Source organism: Lepidochelys olivacea (assembly GCF_965140295.1).
Source record: "Lepidochelys olivacea isolate rLepOli2 genome assembly, chromosome: 7".
NCBI lineage: Eukaryota > Metazoa > Chordata > Testudines > Cheloniidae > Lepidochelys > Lepidochelys olivacea.
In genome coordinates, this window is record NC_140417.1 from 23463189 (window position 1) to 23487790 (window position 24602).

At 39.9% G+C, this 24602-nt stretch overlaps 1 protein-coding gene across 6 annotated transcripts in view; it reads left to right on the plus strand.

The window, feature by feature from the left end:
• The window catches only part of EEFSEC (eukaryotic elongation factor, selenocysteine-tRNA specific), a 223077-nt gene that overhangs the window by 50422 nt on the left and 148053 nt on the right, over positions 1–24602 (plus strand). For all 6 annotated transcript variants that reach the window (XR_014712554.1, XR_014712555.1, XM_084635512.1 and 3 more), the window contains exons 3-4: positions 2683–2779; positions 6787–6951. Coding sequence is in view for 4 of the 6 variants with exons in the window: in XM_084635512.1 (XP_084491638.1) it covers positions 2683–2779; positions 6787–6951 (262 nt within the window). In the remaining 2 variants the exon portion in view is untranslated. The remainder of the gene's footprint in view (positions 1–2682; positions 2780–6786; positions 6952–24602) is intronic.

The window sequence follows — 24602 nt, forward strand, 5'->3', positions numbered from 1 at the left end:
CTCCTTATATTTGAATGTATTTCTAAAAGCAGCATGTGACGCCTCTAGCTTATGTTACATGGTGTTCTTGTGGAAAGAATGAGACACCTGGTTCAGCATTAATTTGTTTATTGCCCAAAAGTGTTTGGATAAAAATAACTGAATTTCCAAAAGCTTTATGGTTAATGGCTGGAATTCTCGGTGCATAATTTGATCATCCTTTGTCCCTGGGAGCCTCAGGCGTATGGCACATAAACAGAGAAAGTACCTTGTATACTGGATTAGTGTTTGATGACTTCTGCAGAGGGAGCACATTTAGTGATCGTTCTCTCTGTATCAGTGAGCTGTCTTTTCCCCCCTAGTTCTTGCCTTTTGAGATGAAAATCTAAAAGTTTAAGTTGGGAGAGGAGGAGAGCAAAAGGGATCCCATTCACTCTGATTTTGTGACCTGTCTCAATTGTACAGTAATTGAGTATTTATAAGAACTGAACACTTCCAGTATGTGAAGGTTTTTCCTGCTCTTCTGCTTTTATCATATTTTACTGGCCATTGTGACTGTGTGGGGGTTGTTTTGGCTTTTTAAAAAGACTCTGGCCTATTAAAGGCCCTAGTCCTTAGGCAGGCAGGTTTTAATTTTGGTTCCTTTCAGAAGTTTTAAAAAAAATTAATTGTCAAAATGAGTTATTAGATGAGATAAACCAATAGTTTGCATCTCACAAAAGGTATAATATTACAGATTCTTTTAGCTGTTAAGAAGAGCTCTATACGTTACAGGGTCAAAGAATAAAATTGGTTACAAAAGGAAGTCTTAAACTCCAGGATTGAACTGGATGACTTAGTGATCTTCTTTTAAGCTTTTCTCACTTGAGATGGCAAAACAAGGTGCCTGTTAAACAACCACTTACCTCTTCTTTCTAAAAAGGAGTACTCGTGGCACCTTAAATACTAACAAATTTATTTGAGCATAAGCTTTCGTGAGCTACAGCTCACTTCATCGGATGCATTCAGTGGAAAATACAGTGGGGAGATTTATATACATAGAGAACATGAAACAATGGGTATTACCATACACACTGTAATGAGAGTTTTAGAGTAGCAGCTGTGTTAGTCTGTATTTGCAAAAGAAAAGGAGTACTTGTGGCACCTTAGAGACTAACCAATTTATTTGAGCACAAGCTTTCGTGAGCTACAGCTCACTTCATCGGATGCATAGATATGTGGACACAGTTGGCAATGGGCTTTGTTGCAAGGACAGGTTCCTGGGTTAGTGGTTCTGTTGTGTGGTTGCTGGTGAGTATTTGCAAATACATATCTATTCAGGGGACACCATCATAGGGCCTAATCACATAAGCCACCCTATCAGAGGCTCGTTCACCTGCACATCTACCAATGTGATATATATCATCATGTGCCAGCAATGCCCCTCTACCATGTACATTGGTCAAACTGGACAGTCTCTGCGAAAAAGAATAAATGGACACAAATCAGACGTCAAGAATTATAACATTCAAAAGCCAGTCGGAGAACACTTCAATCTCTTTGGTCACTCGATTACAGACCTAAAAGTTGCAATTCTTCAACAAAAAAACTTCAAAAACAGACTCCAACGAGAGACTGCCGAATTGGAATTAATTTGCAAACTGGATACAATTAACTTGGGCTTGAATAAAGACTGGGAGGGGATGGGTCATTACACAAAGTAAAACTATTTCCCCTTGTTTATTCCCCACCCCCACCCCCGTTTCTAAGACGTTCTTGTCAACTGCTGGAAATGGTCCACCTTGATTATCACTACAAAAAGTTTTTCTCTCTCCTCCCCCGTCCCCCGGCTCTCCTGCTGGTAATAGCTCACCTTAAGTGATCACTCTTGTTACAGTGTGTATGGTAACACCCATTGTTTCATGTTCTCTATATATATATATAAATTTCCCCACTGTATTTTCCACTGAATGCATCCGATGAAATGAGCTGTAGCTCACGAAAGCTTATGCTCAAATAAATTGGTTAGTCTCTAAGGTGCCACAAGTACTCCTTTTCTTTTTGCGAATACAGACTAACACGGCTGCTACTCTGAAACTCTTCTTTCTAGTATGCTTTGATTACCAGTTAAATAGTTAATACTGTTGACATTTCCATTATAATCATTAGGCTTCAGAGTTCACATCCCCATATATGAGTAGAGACAAATCTCAACACTATGGTTTCGCGGTTTCTGTAGACTCAGTCAGACATCACTGCACTGTGTTACACTGATTCACATTTTGAAGGTTGTCCTTGCAGTTATGACAGTTAAAGGGTTGTGTTTTTTTTTTTTTTTTAACGAAAGTTTAGAATCTGGAGCACAAGATGGGAACCCTCCAGGAAGAAAGGTCCAGCTTACTGAGCCCTCCACAAGCTGGCCCAGTTTGACTCCTGCTTAAACTATAGCCTTCTGAGGCAAGCTGTAATCTTATTATTAGGGAAGTCAGACCAGAAACTACAATGAAGTAAAATTAACTGTTAAAGATTCAGTAGTAAATTCAGAGGCACAAATAATAGTACATTCTCAGAAGCTGTCAATAATTCATTATTGCAGGACTAGATAAATCAATGTCAAAGGCCATTTCCTCATATGGATTGTCAGATGAGCTTTTATTACCATGTTCTACTTGCAAGTGCAGGGGACTTGTGGTCTTATGGTGGGAAGCTCTTTTTCTCTTTTAGGTTCCAAGGGTGTCCTATTGCTGCTGTTGCAGCTAAGCCTGGTGGACCAGAAGCCCCAGAGACTGTGAATCCACTAGGTGTTTCTGAACTAATTGAGGTAAATGTAATGAAAAAGCAAAACACTGTAAAATATGGCCCAGTTTCTTAAGTTCTTTGGTGTTTCTGTAATAATGTTTAATTCTAATGAATTTATGTGATATTAATGTGGGGCGTTCTAAGCACTTCTTTAGGAATCCATTCTAATTGAACAAACAAGTCAAGGCTGCTTGTCCCAAAAGGTGAATTGTTGTATCAGATTTTTTTCAGCAGCCCAGTGCCCATGAGTGAAGAACTGCCGTAAAGAACTAACATGCTCAGCCCCAGTGGCAGTAACCAGCCACTAAGAAACTAGTACATGTTCAGTGGTGGAAGATTTTTGTTATGGTTAAGCAAAGAAGTTTCTTGTAAAATTGTGAGGGATTGTTAGGAGTAGTCAGTAAAATTAGTTTTAAAATTCTGCCATATCCCTGGAGAGTATCTTTTTATAATTACAGAAACAACTAAGTTTAACACCCTCTCCCCCACACCCCCAAACATTAAGGTTGTGAACTCAATCACTCAGAAGTTAGGAAATTTAGACAATCTTAGTTTGACTCCCTTTGGTGTATCCATTATGATACAGTCATTAATTACATGATCAATTTTTTTTTCCACATGAGCACTGCCTCTTTCAGTGTGCAGGATGGATGGTACTCAGTTAACGAGCAGCATTTGAATATTTTATTTTCTCATCATTGTTCCATGTTCCTTATTTACTGGGCATTATTCAAACTTTGTTCTGACTACAGAATTATTCATTTCCTCATGGATTTTTCAAGGCACTTATCACTCTAGCATTTGAGTGCTTCACAGACATTAATGAATTTATTTTCACAACACCTTTGTGAGATGAGGGGGTAGTATTATTCCCATTTTATATATGGGGAGCTGAGGTTTAGAGAGATTAACTATCTGCTGATTTTGGGTGCCCAATTTGAGATGTCTATAACCTGATTTTTCAGAGTACTTAGCATTATATAGCATTTCATATGTTCATATCATTCGATCTCTCTCTCTCTCGTGCACACACATACATGCGCGCACCCCCCCCAGCTGTGGAAAGCTTGGTTAAAGAGACTTGCCTAGTATTACATAGGAACTCTATGACAGAGGCAGGGATAGAATCCAGTTGTCCAGGGCAACATAAAACTGCCTTAACCATGAGACCATCCTTTCTCTTCCTGCACTCCCCTGCCTCCTTTACTACACACTTTCCAACTTCTTCAACAAATGAGGTTGGGGTCATACAGACAACAGCCTCCTTCGCTACACCATGCTAATTCATTCCCACAGCACGGTCCTTTGTATGGCACTGAATGAGGCAGGGGTTCTATTATAAAAATATTTGATCATGCAGTTAAAGACTGTATATAATGGATATGCAGAAGGGGGCTGAATTTAAGGCTGCACAGGAAACCTTAGTTTTGTCATTTTTCTAACTTTTGAGTGCTTGACTTTGCAACCTTAATAATGTTTTTTGACATTACTTTTTGTGAAGTTTCCCAGGTTTTTAAAAAAGCAGACTAAAAAACCCAAATTCCATTATATATTGTAATCTACATGGGTCATCAGCAGTGTTTGGAACCCTTTGATCCATCTCACAGATTTCTGCCACTTGAGCTAATGGAGTAACTGGTAGCAATAATAGGTTGTCATTTTATGTGGACCAGCCCTGTGGAAATAAGGCACCCATTTTGCCAGTGGGTTTCCCAGCTATTTGCTGACGGCAGAGGAATGGTGAGCCTTGGGAATTTTGAGTTCCTCCATCCCCTTTAACCTGTTGCCTGTTTCCATCCTAGTCCCGTCTCTTCCTTTCCCCTTGCTCCTCATTCCAGTCCTGTTCTCTTTGTGTTCCCAGTCTTAAGTCCTCAGGCTTCTCATCCTAGTTCTGGTCTCCTTGAGCAGCTAGTCTTAGTTTCCCTCTCCAGGCTCTTTACAGCCAAGTCCCAATCTCACCCTTCCCCCAGTTTCTCTCTGTCTGTTTCCCATCCCTCGTCCCAGTCTTCTTCTCACCCAAGCCCTCTTGCTTCTTGTTATATCTGGGTCCTCATCCTTTCTCTTCTGCCCCTTTCCCTCATTCACTGGTTCACAATCCCAGTCTCTTTACCCAATATGCCCTAGTGCCCCCTAACCCTTCCAGTTCTAGTCTCACTAGGTTCCGTGTCCCAATCTGTTTTTCCCTCTCCCCACCCCAGTTTTTGTCCCCTCTGTATTTGGGTCAGGTGGTTTTCTCCTCCATGCTGGCTGGATGCCAGGGGGGCATTATTAATAGTACAGACGAGTCAGGCTTCTTTCTGGCAGTTCTGGTGCCTGCCTATACCCTAGCAGGGAGTTGCAATTACAGGAGAGTCCAGCTTTGCCCCTGTAGGCCTAGGCTTGAGCATGCTCATTTACTCTGGGGGCATGACACGTGCGCAGTCCAGGCATATGTAGGAGCTGTGAGGGGAATTTTAGCTGCTAAACTCTAAAGTCTTCTCAGCATATTTTTGAAGCTTATAATGTGACCAAATATGAATGGATTTTCACATGGACAACAAAAGGCACATCCCTGGCATATAGGCTACCCCCTGCCAAATTTCACATCCCTGCTCCCAAGTGGGAGATGTTAAAACTTTTCAAAGAAAATGTTGCCAGGATTTTTTTAAATGGCAAAACAATATAGTTTTTCCTAACCTAATTCTTGGAAATGGCTGAACTGTTTTAGCTGAAACTTCCCAAAGAAATTCAGCCTGAGGCAGACACCCAGCATGTAAAATTTCAGCCCAAACAGTTAATTTGGCAAAGTTGGAAGCAACTGAACACATCATATTGTAATGGGAAGTGTCGGACAATCTTTATAGGTGATTCTACCACCCATCTACAATAAACTGGACTGTTATTTTAGTGTGTTACTAGATTCTTATCATGTCAGAGTGTGGGGTGTGCAATACATTGGGTTGCTCACTGTGGATATCTGGTTCAAATACTGGGTAACAAGAGACAGTGGGTTTGATGTTAAATCCTTGTTGCTAGGACACATATCTACACGTCAAAACAATTCTATAATTTAGCACAACTTTCAGTTTCTGCTCAAGGGAATCCCAGTACTGTAAGAATACACAAGTTCTGTGCAAACACTGCCATTGTTCCTCAGTATTTCATCCCTACAATTTTAGTTCTGGACCTATCTCCCATTCTTCTACCATAGCTTCTCAGTCTTGACCCGCTGTTCCTGTCCTATGCCTTTTTATGAGCAGACACTGACAGTTGTACCAAATTGAAAGGGTATTTTTGTAATTCTCTCAACTGGGGACTAGGATTGAGATGTGAACCAGGTCCCTGACCCACTGCTGGCCACACTACTGCAGCCCATGATAATTAAGGTTTTTTCATCTTGCTGTCGTATTTTAACAAACAAAATGCAATGAAATCCTAGCCTGGTTAAGCTTGTCCTAAGCTTAATAAAGATGGTGCTTTTGAGAGAGAGAGAGCGATGAAAATAGTTTATTCCTTCAAGAAATGTCAACATAAATCCTAAGTCAGTCTCATTTAAATTCTCTTGTCTTATTCCAATACAATATTTCTTATGAGATAGAGGCAGGGATGAGTTTTCTGAGGCATTTTAAGATTACATATATAGCGAACTCTCCTCCTTCAAATCTGAGAAGCTATAGTGGTAAAATGCGCTTTAAAATGGCACTGGCATTTATTTTTAATCTAAGGAGTGCAGGGTTTTTCATTCTCTTTTGCCACAGTGTTTCTGTTTAGTTTCACAGGAGTTTTATCTCCAGCACAGTTTTGCTAGCCAAGCTGAATGTGCAGAACCAAATCTTTCTATGGCAGAAAATCAATCCCCTCTTGCTGCTGCTAAGTGTACATCTCCTCTGTAACGGTTACCGTTTATTTGACATTGGTCTATTTCAAGCTTGTTGTGGGACTCTTGAAGTCAGTAAAACTACAAGTTTATTGAATCAATCATCTCTTTTTGCATCACACCTGTCATGACATTTTCACCAAGACACGATACTTCTTTTGTCTATCTTTCAGGTCCTGAAATCTCAGGCTTACCTGCCAACAAGAGACCCCACGGGACCCTTCCTTATGGCCATCGACCACTGTTTCTCCATCAAGGGTCAAGGCACAGTGATGACAGGGACTGTTCTTTCTGGCTCCGTGAGCCTAGGTGATAATGTGGAGATTCCTGCCCTGAAGGTGAGTTTTCTCTGTCACCCAGCCCCACGAGACTGAGAGAGACTCAACAAGGAACAGCATATTCTTCTCTGTTTCTTAGTTTGTTGATTTATTTGTTAACTTCTTTATTTTCCTGTTGTGCTGCTTTAGCCCAAGCTGAGCAGGCAAGGATGATAGAAACTCAGTCATTTGGGATAGAGCGTAACTTGTAACATGGCATTGTCCAGTGGCTTATAGAATGTCATTAGCAAGGGAAATGGAAGCCTGAAGGTGAGACTTAAAGAGAGGAGGCCCTGGAAAGAGAAGTTTTAAATAGACTGGGCAGCCAAAAAGAGTGGAAACCTCTTCCCTCCCAACCTCTTCCAAGTTCCAATTCACAGATGTTGGTTAGAATGCTCTGCCTCTGGTCTTATAGTTAACTAAGAGAAGTGAGCCAGGACTTAAGCATTCTGCAGCTGCTGATTTAAATGGACCTATCTAGTTGCACATTAACAACAGCCTTCCTTTGGCTGAAGAAACCTGGAATGGGACTCCTTTTGGAGGTCATCAACACAACTCCTAGGTAGGAGGATATCACTGCAGAAGTGCTATGAGGAGCTCACACCCGCACAGACGGAGCATGCTGCTTTCTCAGTTCTCCCCAGGCATTCTGGTCCAGTGAGGGACTGGGCAAGGAGTTCTGATCTTTAGTGGTAGACCAGAACACTATTTTAAATAGTATCTTTCCTATAAACTGTCTCTGCTAACCTAGTTATGCAATAGAGTTATAGGGATATAATAAATAACACAGAGAGAGTGAGCTATTAAGAGGGGGAGCTGAGTGAATAGTAGGAGGAAATAATTCCACAAATTATTTCTTCATGTTCAGAAATGAAACGTAATTTGTTAGTGACCCTTTCATATTTACTTGACATATTTTACTGCACAATCTTTTTCTAGTCCAAATGCTTGCTAAGAATTTATACATAGTTTGGCTATTTGTCAAAAATGAATGTTGAATTGTATATTTTTCCTTAAATTTACAGTTTGTGCTGTGCTGATTGAAGAACAGTTCAAATTACAAATTTTACAATTGAATATACACATTGATATATTTGATTGTAAGACTTGCAATTTGGATGAACTACAGGCCAAGAATTATTGGCTCAAGAATCTTGAGAATAATTTTGGATGAATGCATTTGAGAATTATGTGCTCTGTTTGTGACAATATGTAAACAAAAAAGGCAAAGTGTATTGAATAATTTAAGTATTGCAGATTATTTTCCTCATATTTATTAGGTGAAATAGGAAAGAGATAATTTAAAATGAGATTTGGAAAGAGATGAAGTCTGTTCTGCAGGGATGTAAGGGGAAGGAATCTTTTCCACACATGAGGAGCTGCAGAGGAGGTGGCTTTTGCACCAACTATGGTGAGATTGTGGGGAGAAAATGAAGTTAGGGAAGGAGAAGACAAAACAGTTTACATATACGGCATATAGCAAAGTACATATTAGGCTTAGCACTTTACAAACACTGATGAATTAATCCTCTTACTAGCTTGCTTAGGTAAAGCTTCATGAAGGCAGAACCTCTCTCTTCTTATTCTGTAAAGTAATGGGCAGTGTTGGAACTCATATTGTACCATCGACAGGTCATGAGGTAAGTCAGTGATGTTATTTGCATTTTACAGAGAGGGGAACTGAGGCACAGAAAAGAGAGGCAACTCATCCTGTGCCTTGCTTGTCCCACACAGAGTTGGGCTAGTATCCCTACTAAAGGTGAAAACTTTCGCAGGCCTACAAGGTAATGGAGGAAGCACATTTCACAGCACACTGTGGTTTACTGACCTTTCTTTGCCCCGACCCTATGATAACTGAGATTGACAGTTGGTGCCCACTGGGCATTTGGGGACATTGCAAACCAGCTGCTTTTTTAAATTTGAGGAACCCTCTCACCAAAAAAAGTGGCATCACTTTCTAATTCTACTAATGGACTTCGACATCTCTGACCGCTTGAACCTGCACAAAGGAGGGACACAGCAATTAAAAATAAACAGTGACATTCTCCAACGCCCATGCTTTCTCTGATTGAGGCTGAGAATGCCAACAGCGTATGGATTCCTTTACCTACTAAAGTGCCTATGTAAATTGCCATCTGGGGTTGATTATACCGCAAAGAGAAAAATTATATGTATGTGTTTGGCAAAAAGCTTTGACACAGCAAACTATTCTCTATCCAGGCAATTTAGTACCATTTGTTTTATAGCATTTGATTCACTTTGAAGAGCATGAACCTAGGATTTCTGCTGTGAAAACATAATATTGGCAGAATGCTGATTCTGAATCCTTTGGGATTACTCCAGTGGTCTCTAAAATCCACCTCCTCCCAGTTTACAAATTGCATTTGTTTATATAATGTGACATTTCTGCTACTACCTTTATAAAAACAGGTTCTGGGGCTGGGTAGTGAGGTTCTTATTTGTAATTATCCATTCACTTTAGGACTGATGTCAGTCAGTAAAACATATGTTTTGACATATTGTTGTAAGTATACTTTACTATGAGAATTTAGGTTAAAGCGAAGGGATGGTTACAAATTCAAGATTTCAATACTACTAATACTTAGGCTTGTGTACAGCAGTGGTTTTCAAACTGCAGGTCACAACCCAGTACCGTGTCACGGAATGTAAGGCACTGGGTCACGGCGGCTCTGGTCAGCACTGCTGACTGGGCTGTTAAAAGTCCTGTCGGCAGTGCTTCCCGGCTAAAGCAGGTTAGTCCCTCCCTGTTCCGACACTGCACTGTGCCCTGGAAGCAGCCAGCAGCAGGTTTGGCTCCTAGGTGGGGGCGCCATGAGGCTCTGTGCGCTGCCTTCGCCCCGAGCACTGGCTCTGCACTCCCGGCCATTGGGAGGTGGGCGAGAGGGGCACGGTGCCTGCGGACGAGTCTCATGGAACCATTTGTGTGCCTCTGCCTAGGAGCCGGACCTGCTGCTGACTGTGTCCAGGGCACAGCCCATCCCAGAACCCTGACCCCCTCCCACACCCCAACCCCCTTCCCCAGCCCAAAGCTCCCTCCCACATCCTGAACCACTCATTCCCGGCCCCACCCTGCAGCCCTCACCCTTGCACCTCAACTCTCTGCCTCAGCCCTGAGCCCTTCCCACACCCCAAAACCCTCACCCCCAGCTCAGTTGGGTCATGGGCATCAACAATTTTCTTCAACTGGGTCTTCAGAAAAAGAAGTTTGAAAACCACTGGTGTACAGAACCATTTCATTTAGTTTGCAGCAAGCTGGTGTGTGACTCTACCCTTCACTAGCCTGCCATGTGCAACCTAAATGTTGATATAGAAAAGTCCTTAGTCTTTGTTTAGCATATTCTAGTTAATAAATTGTGAAGTGCTTTTATAAAGGTGGGTGAGTATCCTTAGCCTCACTGTACTGATGGGAAAACTGAGGCATGCTGTGGTTTTTATGTGCCCAGGGTCAAACGTGAGGAAGAGCAGACCCAGGAAAAGAACTCACATCTCTTGTTTTCCATCTCTGGGCCTTGGACCTCAGCTGTCTTCAGCAGTCTTTTGAAAGAACACTGTCAAATAGTTTAGGCCCAACTTTTAGCTTTGTATTTCATAATTATTTAAATTTAATGGAAATATTTTTCTTTTTTTGCAACTTCCCCATGTAGCAGTGGGTTAGTTCAGGAGAATTAGAAAGTGAAAATTACTATGAGCTGTCTAAACTGTAAGCACTGATGAGTCTAGTTTCAATGTTTAAGCTAAACTAAAGGCAAAAAGAAAACAGAGAAATTTTGCAAATTATATTGGTTTTTAATTTTTTTCAGTGTTGTTAATCTTAAGGCTTTGGTTAGATTCAACAGTTACAGGCTCAATGGAAATCCTGCTGAGAAAGTAACATAGATAAGGTAATTTGTCAAGATAAGGAAGATACTGTTTTAATATCCCTTTTAAAGTGAACTTGGTTGGAGGCAGGGAGGTGTTCCAGTAAAGGCATTATGAACCACTTTCTCTCCCTTTGCCCCTAAGTTGTGAAGAGCCCCCACAAAGGGCCAGAGAGGAGGACAAGTCAGGAGTGCAGTGGGTAGACAAGGGAGTGTATAGGAGGTGGATACAAGGTCAAAGAGGTAAGACGAGGTGAATTCATGGAGAGTGTTAGTCCCAAGCAAAGTGTTTGGTCTCAAACAATCAGTAACATTTATGCTCCTTGTGAAACCACAGCATGCATCATCTTAGTCCTGCTAAATGTCTGCTTTGCTAAACCACTGCCATTTTATGGGGTTATTGGTGACTATCAATGCAAACTGAATACCTGAGACCTTAGTACCTCCATTAGAGTGTATGTATTAAATTTATAATACTTTGCCATTCTGTGGTGTTTTTCATCTCTGGATCTTGAAATGCTTTGAAATGTTAATTAACTGATCAATTTAATTATTTACCAATGCTTGTACACCAGTATGAGAACGTTTTATTTTCTGTTTGTGAAACCTCAGCAACGTGCCTGGTATGAAGTACTAGAAAGTCTGGAGTCTAAAAAAAAAAAAAAAAAAAAAAAGGGTATCCAAAAGATAGGGCACACTGAGTAAACCAGAGGCCGTGGGGGTAACCATGTAAAAAGTATGTTATGGGTTTAAATAGTGAGAGCTGCTTTTACGAGAAATGCAAGTGAGGGAGAAATGTCCCAGACTTCTCTCTTAATAGAGTTGCGCACTCAGCAAGACATTACGTATTCTGCTGACAGTAGACTGGTGCTTTTCTTTTCTTCTTTTTTCTTTATTACTTTTCTTATTCCTTGTCTAACTCTTCTTATAAGCGTTGAGTAGACCCTTGCTACCGGAGTAGTTCCATTTGATGAGAAGGCTCTTGGACCAACAGCAGTGAGGTAATGCAGAGGGACACAGATGAGGCCAGAACTAGGACCTTGATTCAGAAAAGCATTTAAGCATGTACTTAATTTTAAGCATGTTCTTGAGTCTCCTTGACAGCTTTTGGGAGAGATTGGGACAAGGAGTCTGGACAAGAAGTCTGGATGGGTGGGGTGTGGGACCTGGGCAAGTTGGCAGAGATTGGAACTGGCTGTGCAAAATCACTGGGATTGGGATGGGAGATGAGAAACTGCGGGGAATGGTGTGTAAGAGACAGCACTGGGACAGACTGAAGGGGACAGGGGCAGAAGGATCTGTGATCACTAGAACACATTCCCTTTCAGAACCTAGGATGGAAACCAAAGTTCTTGAGTCTCGCCATTCCTCTGCTGTTAGCAAATAACCGTGAAATCCACTAGCAAAGTGTGTGTCTCATCTCCCTCTCATGGCTTGTCCACATGAAGGTTGACTATTGCTGTTATTTACTACTTTAGTTCAAGTGGCAGAGATCTTTGTTATGGATCTAAAGGCCGTAAGTCTTACTTTACTGGGCACTATTCAGACCCTTCTCTGAAATGATGAATTTCCTCAGGGGCTTTTCTGTGGCGCTCATCAGTATAGTATCTGAGTGCTTCACAAACATTAATCACAGAATCATAGAAATGTAGGTCTGGAAGGGACCTTGATAGGTCATCTAGTCCACTCCACTGCACTGAGGCAGGAGTAAGTATTATCTCGACCGTCCCTGACCGGTATCTGTCTAACTTGTTCTTTAAAACCTCCAATAATGGAGAGTCCACAACCTCCATAGGCAGTTTGTTCCAGTGCTTAACTATCCTTACAGTTAGGAAGTTTTTCCTAATGTCTTACCTAAATATTCCTTGCTGCAATTTAAGCCCCTTACTTCTTGTCCTGTCCTCAGTGGTTAAGAAGAACAAATTATCACCCTCCTCTCTTATAACAATCTTTTATGTACTGGCCTTTCCACATCGGTCTTGTTTTCTAGACCTTTTAATTGTTTTTGTTGCTCTCCTCCAGACTTTCCCTAGTTTGTCCACATCTTTCCCAGAACTGGACACACTACTCCAGTTGAGGCCTTAGAAGTGCTGATTAGAGTACTCCTTGTGTCTTGCTAACAAAACTATTGCTAATACATACCAGAATGATTTTCATTTTTTTGAAACAGTATTACATTGATGATTCGTATTTAGTTTGTAATTCACTATAACCCCCAAATCCTTGCTGCAATATTCCTTCCTAGGCAGTCATTTCCCATTTTGTATTTGTGCAGTTGATTGTTCTTTCCTAAGTGGAGTACTTTGCATTTGTCCTTATTGAATTTCATCCTATTTAGTTACAGACCATTTTTCTAGTTTGTCAAGATCATTTTGAATTTTAATCCTTTCTCCCAAAGCGCAACCTTAATTCTGGCATTTCCGATCTTTTGAGTGCTTGACTTTGCAACCTTGATGTTCTCTTAGCCTAGCTTTTATAATTGTATGTTTATATTATCATAGTTGCTAGAGAGCCTGATCAGAATAATCAATGTGATAGGTGCGGTGGAAGATGAAAACTAGACGTGTTCCCTGCCCCAGAGAGCTTACAGTCATAAGAAAAGCTATTTACCTGCTTTAAAAATGAAACTATTAATAAAAAAATAAAAGTATAATTAGTCTGAGATGTCCTATTTAGAGGGCAAATGATGTTTTCTTGATGTGCCTTGTTTGTAGAGCCTGCTGGGTTTCTTTTTTCTTTGAAGTTTTGCTAGAACGCCTCATTACAACATTTTAATGTAAATTTCAGGCAACCTTCTTTTTTTAATTGAAATGCTATAAACAGAAATAGGATAATTCAGAAAATCTAAAAAAAATCCACAACATTTTAGTGAGGTGAATTTAGTAGATGACTATAATTGTGTCTTGGTGACCATCCTACGGGTAGCTTATATAATTTTTTTTTTTAATCTTTAAATCCCAAGTCAGTAACTCAAACATATGCTTTAAAATTACAAATACACTTAAGCTTAAATATTTGTATTGGTCACTTACTGACGCAGGGTTTCTAAGAGTTTTTTCCTTCACTCCCTTTCTGAAAAGAATTGCTCACATCAGGTCATATCCTGCTTGCTTTACGTGTGCTGGGGGGATTACTTGTATAAGTAAAATGTGTATGGTTTGGCCTGTGATGGTAAATATTCTACTTCAGTGGCTTAGGATACCATCAGTTGTTGAATGTGAAAAGGGCTTATGAGCTCTATTTTTGTGTGGTTAAGTAGTGGAGTAAGGGCTTGACCTTAAGACTTTCCATCATAAATATAAAGGGAAGGGTAACCACATTTCTGTATACAGTGCTATAAAATCCCTCCTGGCCAGAGGCAAAATCCTTTCACCTGTAAAGGGTTAAGAAGCTATGGTAACCTCGCTGGTACCTGACCCAAAATGACCAATAAGGGGACAAGATACTTTCAAATCTGGAGAGGGGGAAAAAGGCTTTGGTCAGTCTGTGAGATACCTTTGCTGGGAACAGGTCAAGGATGCAAGCTCTCCAACTCCTGTAAAGTTAGTAAGTAATCTAGCTAGAAAATGCATTAGGTTTTCTTTGTTTTGGTTTGTAAATTCGCTGTGCTGGAGGAAATGTGTATTCTTGTTTTTGTGTCATTTTGTAACTTAAGGTTTTGCCTGGAGGGATTCGCTATGTTTTGAATCTGACTGCCTGTGAGATGAGCTTCCATTCTAATCTTATAGAGTGTTTCTTTTATCTTTTGTTTTGTTCTTCTAATAAAGTTCTCAAAAAAAGAAAAGGAGTACTTGTGGCACCTTAGAGACTAACCAATTTATTTGAGCATAAGCTTTCGTGAGCTACAGCTCACTTCATCAGATGCATTCAGCGGAGCTTATGCTCAAATACATTTGTTAGTCTCTAAGGTGCCACAAGTACTCCTTTTCTTTTTGTGAATACAGACTAACACGGCTGCTACTCTGAAACCTGTCATAAGTTCTGTTTTTTAAGAATCTGACTGGGTTTTTTGGTTCTTAAAAATCCAACGCTAGTTTGTGCTCACCTTGTTTATTCTCAACCTCCCCAGGAAAGAGGGTGTAGGGCTTGGGGGAATATTTTGGGGGAAGACATCTCCAAGTGGTCTCTTCCCGGATTCGTTGTTAAATCACTTGGTGGTGGCAGTGTACCAGGTTTTTAACCTAAGCTGGTTCCCAAGGCAAGAAAGAAATCTGTGCCTTGGGGAAGTTTTAACCGAAGCTGGTAAGAATAAGCTTAGGGGGTCTTTCATAGAATCATAGAATATCAGGGTTGGAAGGGACCCCAGAAGGTCATCTAGTCCAACCCCCTGCTCAAAGCAGGACCAATTCCCAGTTAAATCATCCCAGCCAGGGCTTTGTCAAGCCTGACCTTAAAAACCTCTAAGGAAGGAGATTCTACCACCTCCCTAGGTAACTCATTCCAGTGTTTCACCACCCTCTTAGTGAAAAAGTTTTTCCTAATATCCAATCTAAACCTCCCCCACTGCAACTTGATGTTTCATGTGGGTCCACGCATCTGTACCCTAGAGTTCAGAGTGGGGAAGGACCCTTGACACCTTCAGATGGCTCTTCAAATATATTTGGCCTGATCTTTTAAAAGGGCTGAGCACCCACAAGTCACGTTCATATTAGTAGGAACAGCAGGTGCTCAGCTTCTTTAGAAATCAGTTCCACTATTTTTTTACATGTATTTAATGTTACTGATTCTGAATCTTAATATCTCAGATGTTTCAGTTCATTTTTTTCAAGCTTAACGTAGTTGCCATTCCTGTAGTCTCTCTTTAATTTTTGAAAAAACAATTTTAAATTAATGCCTTCGACTTTGAATTGGCACTGGAAAACCTCTATATTTTTTCCTGTTCTCTGCAACATCTGTACCTAATAACTAATATACAGCATTTCTGTTCCTATTGGCAGTTGTTTGTATGAAGTGTTCTTACAGAACAGGTGCGATTTGGGTGAGTTAGGGCTCAGAATTTTAGGGTTCATTTTATTCAGGACCAGGGAAAAGACACAGAAGAGAGGGAGCTAGATGTATATAAGTATGTTCATTCCCCCACCCCCGCTCCCACCCCACCCCTTGGTAGAGGGGAAGGGAAGAAAGCCAGAGGGAGAACAGCCAACCTGAGCATCGCTAATACAAACCATACGTTACATATCTGGAGCTTATATGTGTTTAATGTGATCCTTTATGAGGGGAAAGTGGCTTGCCTAGTGCCATTTAATTAACTCTTCAAATGCTAAATTTGAAAACTCATTTGCAATTTTTTGAGGTGATACATATTCTGGGTACCCAGTTCCAGCCAAGGAAGACTGGACATAAACTCCTTCAAAGCCCCTTGGCCAGAAAGGGTTATTCAGAAGATGTGAATTCCTTCCTTACCCCCAGTTTAGGGATAAGTGCCTCATTTCTGCAATGCTTCTATCCACTTAGAGTATAATAAAAGAATTATGCAGGAGCTCTGCTGCATGGATAGGTGCTTTCTGGCTGGAGAGAGGACAGTTCTCCGGGATTGGTTTTAACGTCAACAGTACTTCCATGCCCATCTGCTTTCTTTCAGTTTATCTGATGGGTTAACACTCTGAGATTAATTCATTTGACATCTTGAAGTACTTCTGTGGTGCAGTTGACCCAAAGTAATGTGGTCTTTGGAGCTAGGTGGTGCAAAGCATTACCATAGCTTTGGACTTTTGGAGATCTGGGATCAAATTTCAATTGGGTTTCAGTTGAAAGTGAAACATGGGATCATCTAAACTTAATCTCTAGTGAACATTTTTCCATGTTGGTGAGACCAGTTTGCAACTTGAAACAATTTGGTAGTATGTTGGTCTCTGCTTGGGAGAGGCATGAGAGACCTGGTATATTAGGAGATATCAAAGTGACCATGGAATAAAAACTCTAGGTAGGCAATGTTTCAGATCAGAATGGAGTTACTTTAGTTGAGTTGTTTGTATATGTGTGTGAGGGACGAAGGGCCAAAGATGGTGGTACAGCATCTTGCCTGAAATACGCCTGGCTGTGCTAGCATTGTGAAACTTGTTCTGACGTAGTCTGCAGCTGGAGTTGTTGGTAAGTGATTGGTATATAGGATTTTCTGGTCAGGTAGTTAATAGACCTTCTGTCTCCAGTTATCTAGAATCTGTTTTCAGAGGATTCAAAAAGTCCTTTCTGTGGGACTGTTCTCCATTTCCATGTATGTATAACTGTGTGTTGAACCATCTAGCATGCCCTCTGTCCCTTGGCAAATGTATAGATTGGGCCCACTCTGCTGCTGCTCCTAGGCCATCAAGGAAGGAACCTAACTGATTTTGTTTAATGAATTTTTTCCCCACTCAAGGGGGAGATTGAACCTGTTGTCTGGGGAAATGACTAAGTGTCATTTTCTTGGGACTGGGGAAACCACAATCCAACGTTAGATTGAAACCATGTTAGTTATCAACTGCTGGGCACTGTTACAAGAGCTACAAGCTTCTATCAAAGTGCCTTCATTTTAAACTTCATGGTAACTAGAAAGCAAAAGATGGCTGTTTTCTGTTTGCAGAACTTGTTTGCTGAAGTATTACTGCTGCCAGTTCATTAGCTTTTAAAAAAAAATTTTGCTTTCCAAATGTTATTTTTGATCTGCTTTTTATTTATCAGGTAGAATTGTTCTCAGTATAATTCAATTGAGAGCAGACCCACATGCACGTACACATAACATTTGAGCAGAAATCCTATTTAAATGGTTGAATGGTAATTGGAAAGGTAACCTATGTGGTAACTGTATCTTTCACAGTACATTCTTGCTGTGGCTGTAACATTCATACAAATGGGTTGGTTGGGCAATGAGCTACTATCACATTTTTAATATGTAAAGCTCAACTGCTGAAGGCATTGGCAAGATTTCAGTAACCAGGATAAGGGAAGGGAATGTCACTTTTTGTTCTTCCTTGGTCATCCATGTAGAAACCTTCATTTGATCACGCTTTTAAAAATCAAAGCAATACAAACTGCATTTTGCTTGGTCGACCCTTGACCCTACATAGTGTAAAACTCCTCTCACATCTGTGAATTGGTGAAAAGTCCATGATCCAAATGCTGAGGCTCCTACTCAGTCCTTGCTCAGACAGAGCTATTAAGATGAATTTTAGTATTTGACAATAATAGGCGGTCAAATATATTTTATTTGTATATTTTATTCTTTCTTATTGCTAAATAAATTTGCTTGAAAACTAGCTCATCACATGAATCTGTCATCTTCTGTCTGTGACAGTAACATGTATTGTCAGAATAATATGCAAGATTCATTTCTTCACCTTAGCATTCCTGTAATAATACTGTATTAATAATGATTAGTACCTCCTTATGATGTAAGGAAAGAAAAAGCAGTACTAGAGTGCCTGTTTTTAGAATACCCATTGGCATAAAATGCAAGCTCGTCCAGATAGCACAGTGATAACCATTATATAAAATGCCTAGATAGAGATTTTCCATTACAACTGACTAAATTGAAACTACAAACTCCCAAGCTCTTCATAGTCACAAAAATTAGCATAGAAACATATACCACAAAAGAAAGTTGGATTTTTCTTTCTTACCCTAATGAAGGGATGTCACAGGAATATATGTCTAACACTTTATTTGTCCTTTATCCAGGACAAATATGTAAGTTACTTTATTTTGTAATATAAATTTTTAGTGAATTTTGCAGACTTGTTAGTAGCCCTGCCTTTGATCTTATATTTACTGATGGAACAAAGTGGGCCCATTTTTAGAACCTGAGTCCACCTGGTTTTTAATATCTTCTGAATACAGGATATGCAATAGACAATGCAAAAGAACGGTGTAAGAGATGACCTTTCTGCTTGCTGTGCTCACATGGTAAAAATCAACAACAGGAGAAAATTTTCTCTTTGAAAACGAAGATCCTGTTTACAAGCAGATGACAGGAGTAATTATTTTTCAATGGGGAAGACAGATACAGAAAAATGAGATAGAAATGGGATGGTCTCTAAACAAATTTTTCATGAGGCATTGGGACCTCTAATTTTTTTACTCTGGTGCCTGATATTTGTTTAACTATGTCTAGGCCCCACCAAATTCAGGGTCCATTTTGGTCAATTTCACGGTCATAGGATTTTAAAAGTTGTTAATTTCATGATTTCAGCTATTTAAACATGAAATTTTATGGTGTTGTAATTGTAGGGGTCATGACTCCAAAAGGAGTTGTGGGCGGGTCGCAAGGCTATTGTAGGAGGGGTTGCGGTACTGCTGTCCTTACATCTGCACTACTGCTGGTGACAGCACTCCCTGGAGAGTGGCAACTGCTGGCTGGGAGCCCAGCTCTGAAGGCATAGCCACTGCCTGCAGCAGCACAGAAGTAAAGATGGCATGGTATGGTACTGCCACCCTTACTTCTGCGTTGCTGTCTGCAGAGCTGGGCCCTCAGTTAGCAGCCACAACTCTCTGGCCACTCAGCTCTGAAGGCAGCAAAGCAGAAGTAAGGGGTGACCTGGTATGATATTGCCACTCTTACTTCTGTGCTGCTGCTGGCGGGGCACCGCCTTCAGAGATGGGTGCCTGGCCAACAGCCGCCATTCTCCGGCCATCCAGCTTCTGAGGGCAGTGCAGAAGTAAGGGTGGCAATGCTGTGAACCCTCTAAAATAACCTTGTGACTGCCCTGCAACTCCCTTTTGGGTCAGGACCCCCAGTTTGACAAATGCTGGTCTCCCCTGTGAAATTTGTACAGTAAGGATAAAAGCACACAAAAGACCAGATTTCACGGTCCATGATGTGCTTTTCATGGCTGTGAATTTGGTAGGGCCCTAACTATGTCCCTGCTGGCTCTTCACTATAGTAGTTGTGTTTTTTTTTTATGTTCTTTTTAGAGCCCAATGAGTTCTCTGTGTGACATATCTGGTGTAATGAGCAACACTGGAGGTGGGTTTTTGTCCTGATGTACAATATGTAGTTAGTACATGAGACAACAGCAGATTACTTAAATAGTGAATAGGAAAAGAAAATATACTCTTACAAATCATTCCAATTTTATTCTATGAAGCTCTCAGGAGACAGTAAGGGGAGTGTTTTTTCCAGTTGAGATTGGTCCTTCTTGTAGAGAGTAGCAGTCAATAAATTAAAGTCTTTAGAACACAGGGAATCTGCAAATATACCCCAGCCACTCAAAATGAAACCATTGGAATGAGGAGTAGGGAAAATAGAAGATTGTATTTTACCAGGACCAGAAGAAATGACCAGTTGTGCCTGTGAAACAACACTCCTGTCACAAGGCAACACTGGAGACTTTAATGTAAATGGATTGGAGTCCATAAGTTTTTTGTAAAATAAAAATTTCCCGTGAATATCCTGGAGTATAGCATAGAACAGAATGCCAGGGAGAAGGAACCTTAAAGAGAACCATGTGCCTTCAGATATGTTGGAATGTGTATCTCATGTCTTTTCTCTCTTTAGTGCTATGTTCTTCTCTGAGGAGGTGCCAGGGATTTTGTACGTATACAAAAATTTAGGTTGGCTTGGGGTCTCAGACTAACATGCCACTAGAGTTGTCAAAGACTGTTCAGTATCAGAAACTCTGTTGACGGGATTCCAGCTATCCCATTATACCCTATTCTATTTTAGGTATTAAGTTACTTTTAGAAGGAAATGAATTTGCTGAGGAGATGTGGACTGCTGATCGTGTTGAAGTAGCAGCAGATAAACACAGACAAATAAATTGGATATAAAATACTTTCCTGATGCCAGACCACTGACTTGTTAGTAATATACTGTGCTAAATACCAGGGTGTTAGATGCTAGTAGAAACACTAAGAGAAGGACAAAGTACATGTTGGTTTTTAATTCATTTTTTTTTAAAAGAAGAGGAGGCAAGCCCATTCAGAAGTGAGTAGAAAGGAAAGAAAAAAGGAAAAGTGAGGTTTTTTTGGAGGGGATTCAGGTTGTGTTGCTACTAACAAGAGGAAGTCTTGGGCCACTTAGTACGCACGCTCTCTCTGTCTTGGTCTCTCTCTTCCAGCCCATACCATAAAACATCCAGGATGTGCATTATGTCTGACATAACATTGCTTTTAGAACCACAGTTTAAAATTCTGTGACATTTTGTGTATTTAACTGCTCTGTCTTAAGATTGGGTTATTGCTATTTGTATTTTTTTCAAAATCTTTCTCCCTTACAGCCTAGATTCTTTCTGCTCCAATCTGCAGTGAAGTTTTACCCCCCTATTTGATGTCATTCCAGTGGCTGGGATGTCACGAACATCTGCTTTTTAGCTTCACTGCAGGGCTAGATAGGCTCTGACAGAGAATGCGTTTGTGCCCTAGAAATAATAATTGTCATAAATGTGCATGATCCATTAAAGCATGCATGTTTGTTTTTGTGAAGTTTTTTGTATTTATGAAAATTACATGAAAGATTATTAAATTTGTATGTGATTATATTTTGAGGTTTTCCCTGATGTAAAAGTTTTGTTTAAATCCAAAACCAGATTACAGTGGAAATTTTCTCCAAGTGAAACTTTGCACAAATGTATTTCTGTACCCACTTGATCTGAGGATATTTTAGGGATATATCCCATTTAAGAGAAATAACGCAGATCAGTTATTTCTTTGGATTTTATGCACAACTAGCAACATCTTGTGAACCTCTTTGCAGAATTTATATTATTTCATATTTTATTTCAATTGTTTCAGCTGTTTATAAAAAACACAAGCAATTCCCTATCATGACGAGTGGATCATAAAATTTTGATGGATTTTAGTAAGAAATTTGTAGAAAATTACAGTCCAGTGCCTTTGTATATGTGCCAGAAAGTAAAATATACATTTCATGTAATGTTACTTATAAGAGGTTTTATGTATTTTACTTTCAAAAGAGCTTTACTCTCAAATCTGTAATGAGTTTTATGCTTATTTTGTGATAAGAAAGGGTGAACTTTCAAGTCTGGATCAGATGCTGTTTAATCTTGGTTCCCGCCCAACCCCAACAAAAAACAACTCCTCTTGGTCCCTCGGGGGGACCTGTGTCAAGGAAACCACTCTTTTAAGACTTTTGCAGCCCGATGTAGAAGTCATTCATGATGTTTGTTGAATAAGTATCCCTCATATCTTAACAATTCCTGCATAGGTGATTCAGTATAAGTGTGTTCTTGTGTGCGCCTGTGTCCTCAAAGATGATCATGGGAATGTGTTTTCAGAGTGCACAGATATAAAATGCAGAAAGGGTTAAAATGTATGGTCAACATTTCGCAACTTAGGTGCATAAAATTAGGCTCCTAAAAGAAAGTGGCCTGATTTTAAGAGCTGCTGATTGCCCCAGTTCCCATTCAAGTCACTGGCAGTCATGAGCGCTCAGCACCTTGACAATCAGGCCACTTCTGTTTAATAATAGTTTCAGTTGCCTAACTTCAGGCATCAAAGTTAGAAAATGTTCGTCTGTATTATACTGAAGTTCTGTTTCTCACTTGTACTGTAAAAATAGTTCACAACCTTCCCTTTCAGGTTTGTGAAAGCACCTAAAGTAAAGTTTGGTCAGAGGCTTCTCCCTTATTATATTTATGGGCTCATGAAATGTATTTCTCATGTGTACGTTTTCTTTGGAAATACTATCTAGTTTGAGTTCCTAGCACTCTGATAATGATCAGAAATCTGTGGGAATGAAAAATATATTGCACTGCTGGAGAAGACAAATATTAGGGTTTCTGAGCCCCCAAAGCAATTTGTACGACTTTGTCTTCAATAAATATACTTCAGTTGTAGTTTTTATGAAGCAGAGAGCTTGAGAAAAATGGCAAAAGCTGAACCCAGCGTTGTCAGGTGTTGAGTAAAGTACCCTCCATCAAGCCCTGCCAATGCACTACAGTATAGATTTGTGGCTCCTATTATTGTTCCAGTCGTGTTGCCATTTATACTCAATTGTGGGGTGACTCTGTGAATTAAATTGAGCCAGTAAGATAAACCAGATTTCAACCAGCTTTCCAAGTGTGGTCCATGTACCCACTATTCTTCCCTAAACTTCCTCAAATACCTCCCTTTTAGAACTGTTTGTTTCACTGTTGCTTCAACCGTTTTTTGGCAGTTATTAGACAACACACTCGGTGTGTTAAGTTGTTTTACTTTGTGAAATTCACTTATAAAAATGTGGAAGATTTAAAAAAAAAAAAGTTGACATGTTCCAAAAACTATTAATGTTTTGAGCCCTTGTCAATTATTTCTAATGCTAAAAGTCAGCAGATGGAGCCAAAGACTTGTAGAAACATGGCTTGTGCTGAATGTGTACTATAGCACAAAAATCATTAGGTTAGCTAAGAGTTTGTACTGAAATTCTTAAGAGTCAGGCAATTCAAATATAATGCTAAGCTCCTTTATGGCATTCTTAATCCAAAGGTGTGCACATGCAGAATGACTGTTTCACCCCGGATGTTTTGAAGAGCCCCAGCAAAAGTGGGAGTAACAGAGCTTGAGCTTAAACTCTGAATTTTCTTACCTTATGGGTTCAAGTTAGAACATCAGATATGTGGCTGGATTTATCTGTCTGTTTCATTTTTTTTTTTGTAGTGCCGATCACCATGATATCAGAAAAGAATGTTATTTTATGACCAGTAACGTCTGTAGTTATGCTAAGGTAAGAGCAATCAGAATCCATTCTTCAGGGATGCGATTTGACTATCACAGCTACCACCCCATTTACATTGTTGTACAATTGGTCAAGTATATTAGTGGTGTGTTACATCTTTCTCTGAAGCAACAGGTATTGGCCTTTGCCATAAGCAGCATACCAGACGTAATGATTTAATTGAGTTTGGCAAATCCTAAGTTTTGGCTACATGTGTTAACATCTTTTGGGTTATCTGACAGTAATAAATGTTTTTTAAAAGGAGAAAATAAAAAGGGTTTATTTCCGAACAGTATATTGTTTATGCCAGTTTAATAAAATAAAATAAAAAACCCTGAAGGCAATAAGTGGTATCTACGTTTTTCAGGAAGAAAAACAGGTGTCACTTTTGTTTGCATCCCCTTTGGATGTAATATTTGATGATGGTATAGACAGAACAGGGAACACTCCAGTTGCGCACAACTCTCTTTTGCCTTTGAGTAAGGCTGGAGAATAACTTGAAAGGTGACTAACAGCAGCTGTTTTAGTTAATTAAACTCTGACAAAGTTGTATTCATTCTCCCTCCCCAGTTCAACTCATGAAGTCCTGTGAGGAAAACAGTATGCACACTAGTTCCTTTCCTTCCATATTTTTATCTGTCTTTTAATCCTGATGAGGCTTGAAGTTAGATCTCCTTATTTTTATGAGCAGCTGACTACCTGGGCAGGCTGTGGAGACATGGCTTTCTGGCCAAATGAAAAGCCATTCTTAATTGTCTGTTTATCTAATGCCTAGTCTGCACTTACAATTTTTGCCAGTGTAGCTGTGCCAGCAAAACCATTCTAGTTTAGATGCAACCGTACTGCAAAAAAAGTGCTTTCAACAGTATAGTTTATACTGGTTTGGTGAGTAAAATAAGCTATACTGGCAAAAGCATTTCTGTGCTTGTATGACTTTGTCTACACTATGGCTTTTGCTGGTATAGAAATTTCACCAGAAATCACTTCTCTAATCAACTGTGCTATGCGAGCAAAAGTTCCTAGTGTAGACCTGGCCTACGTCTTGATTTAAAAAATAAGTAAATTTTTTTTTTGAATGAACCACATTCACTCTTGACTTCCTTGTGAGTGTCTCCAATAATGTAATATGTTTTCCCAAATGACATTGCCAAGTCCCCTATATTAAA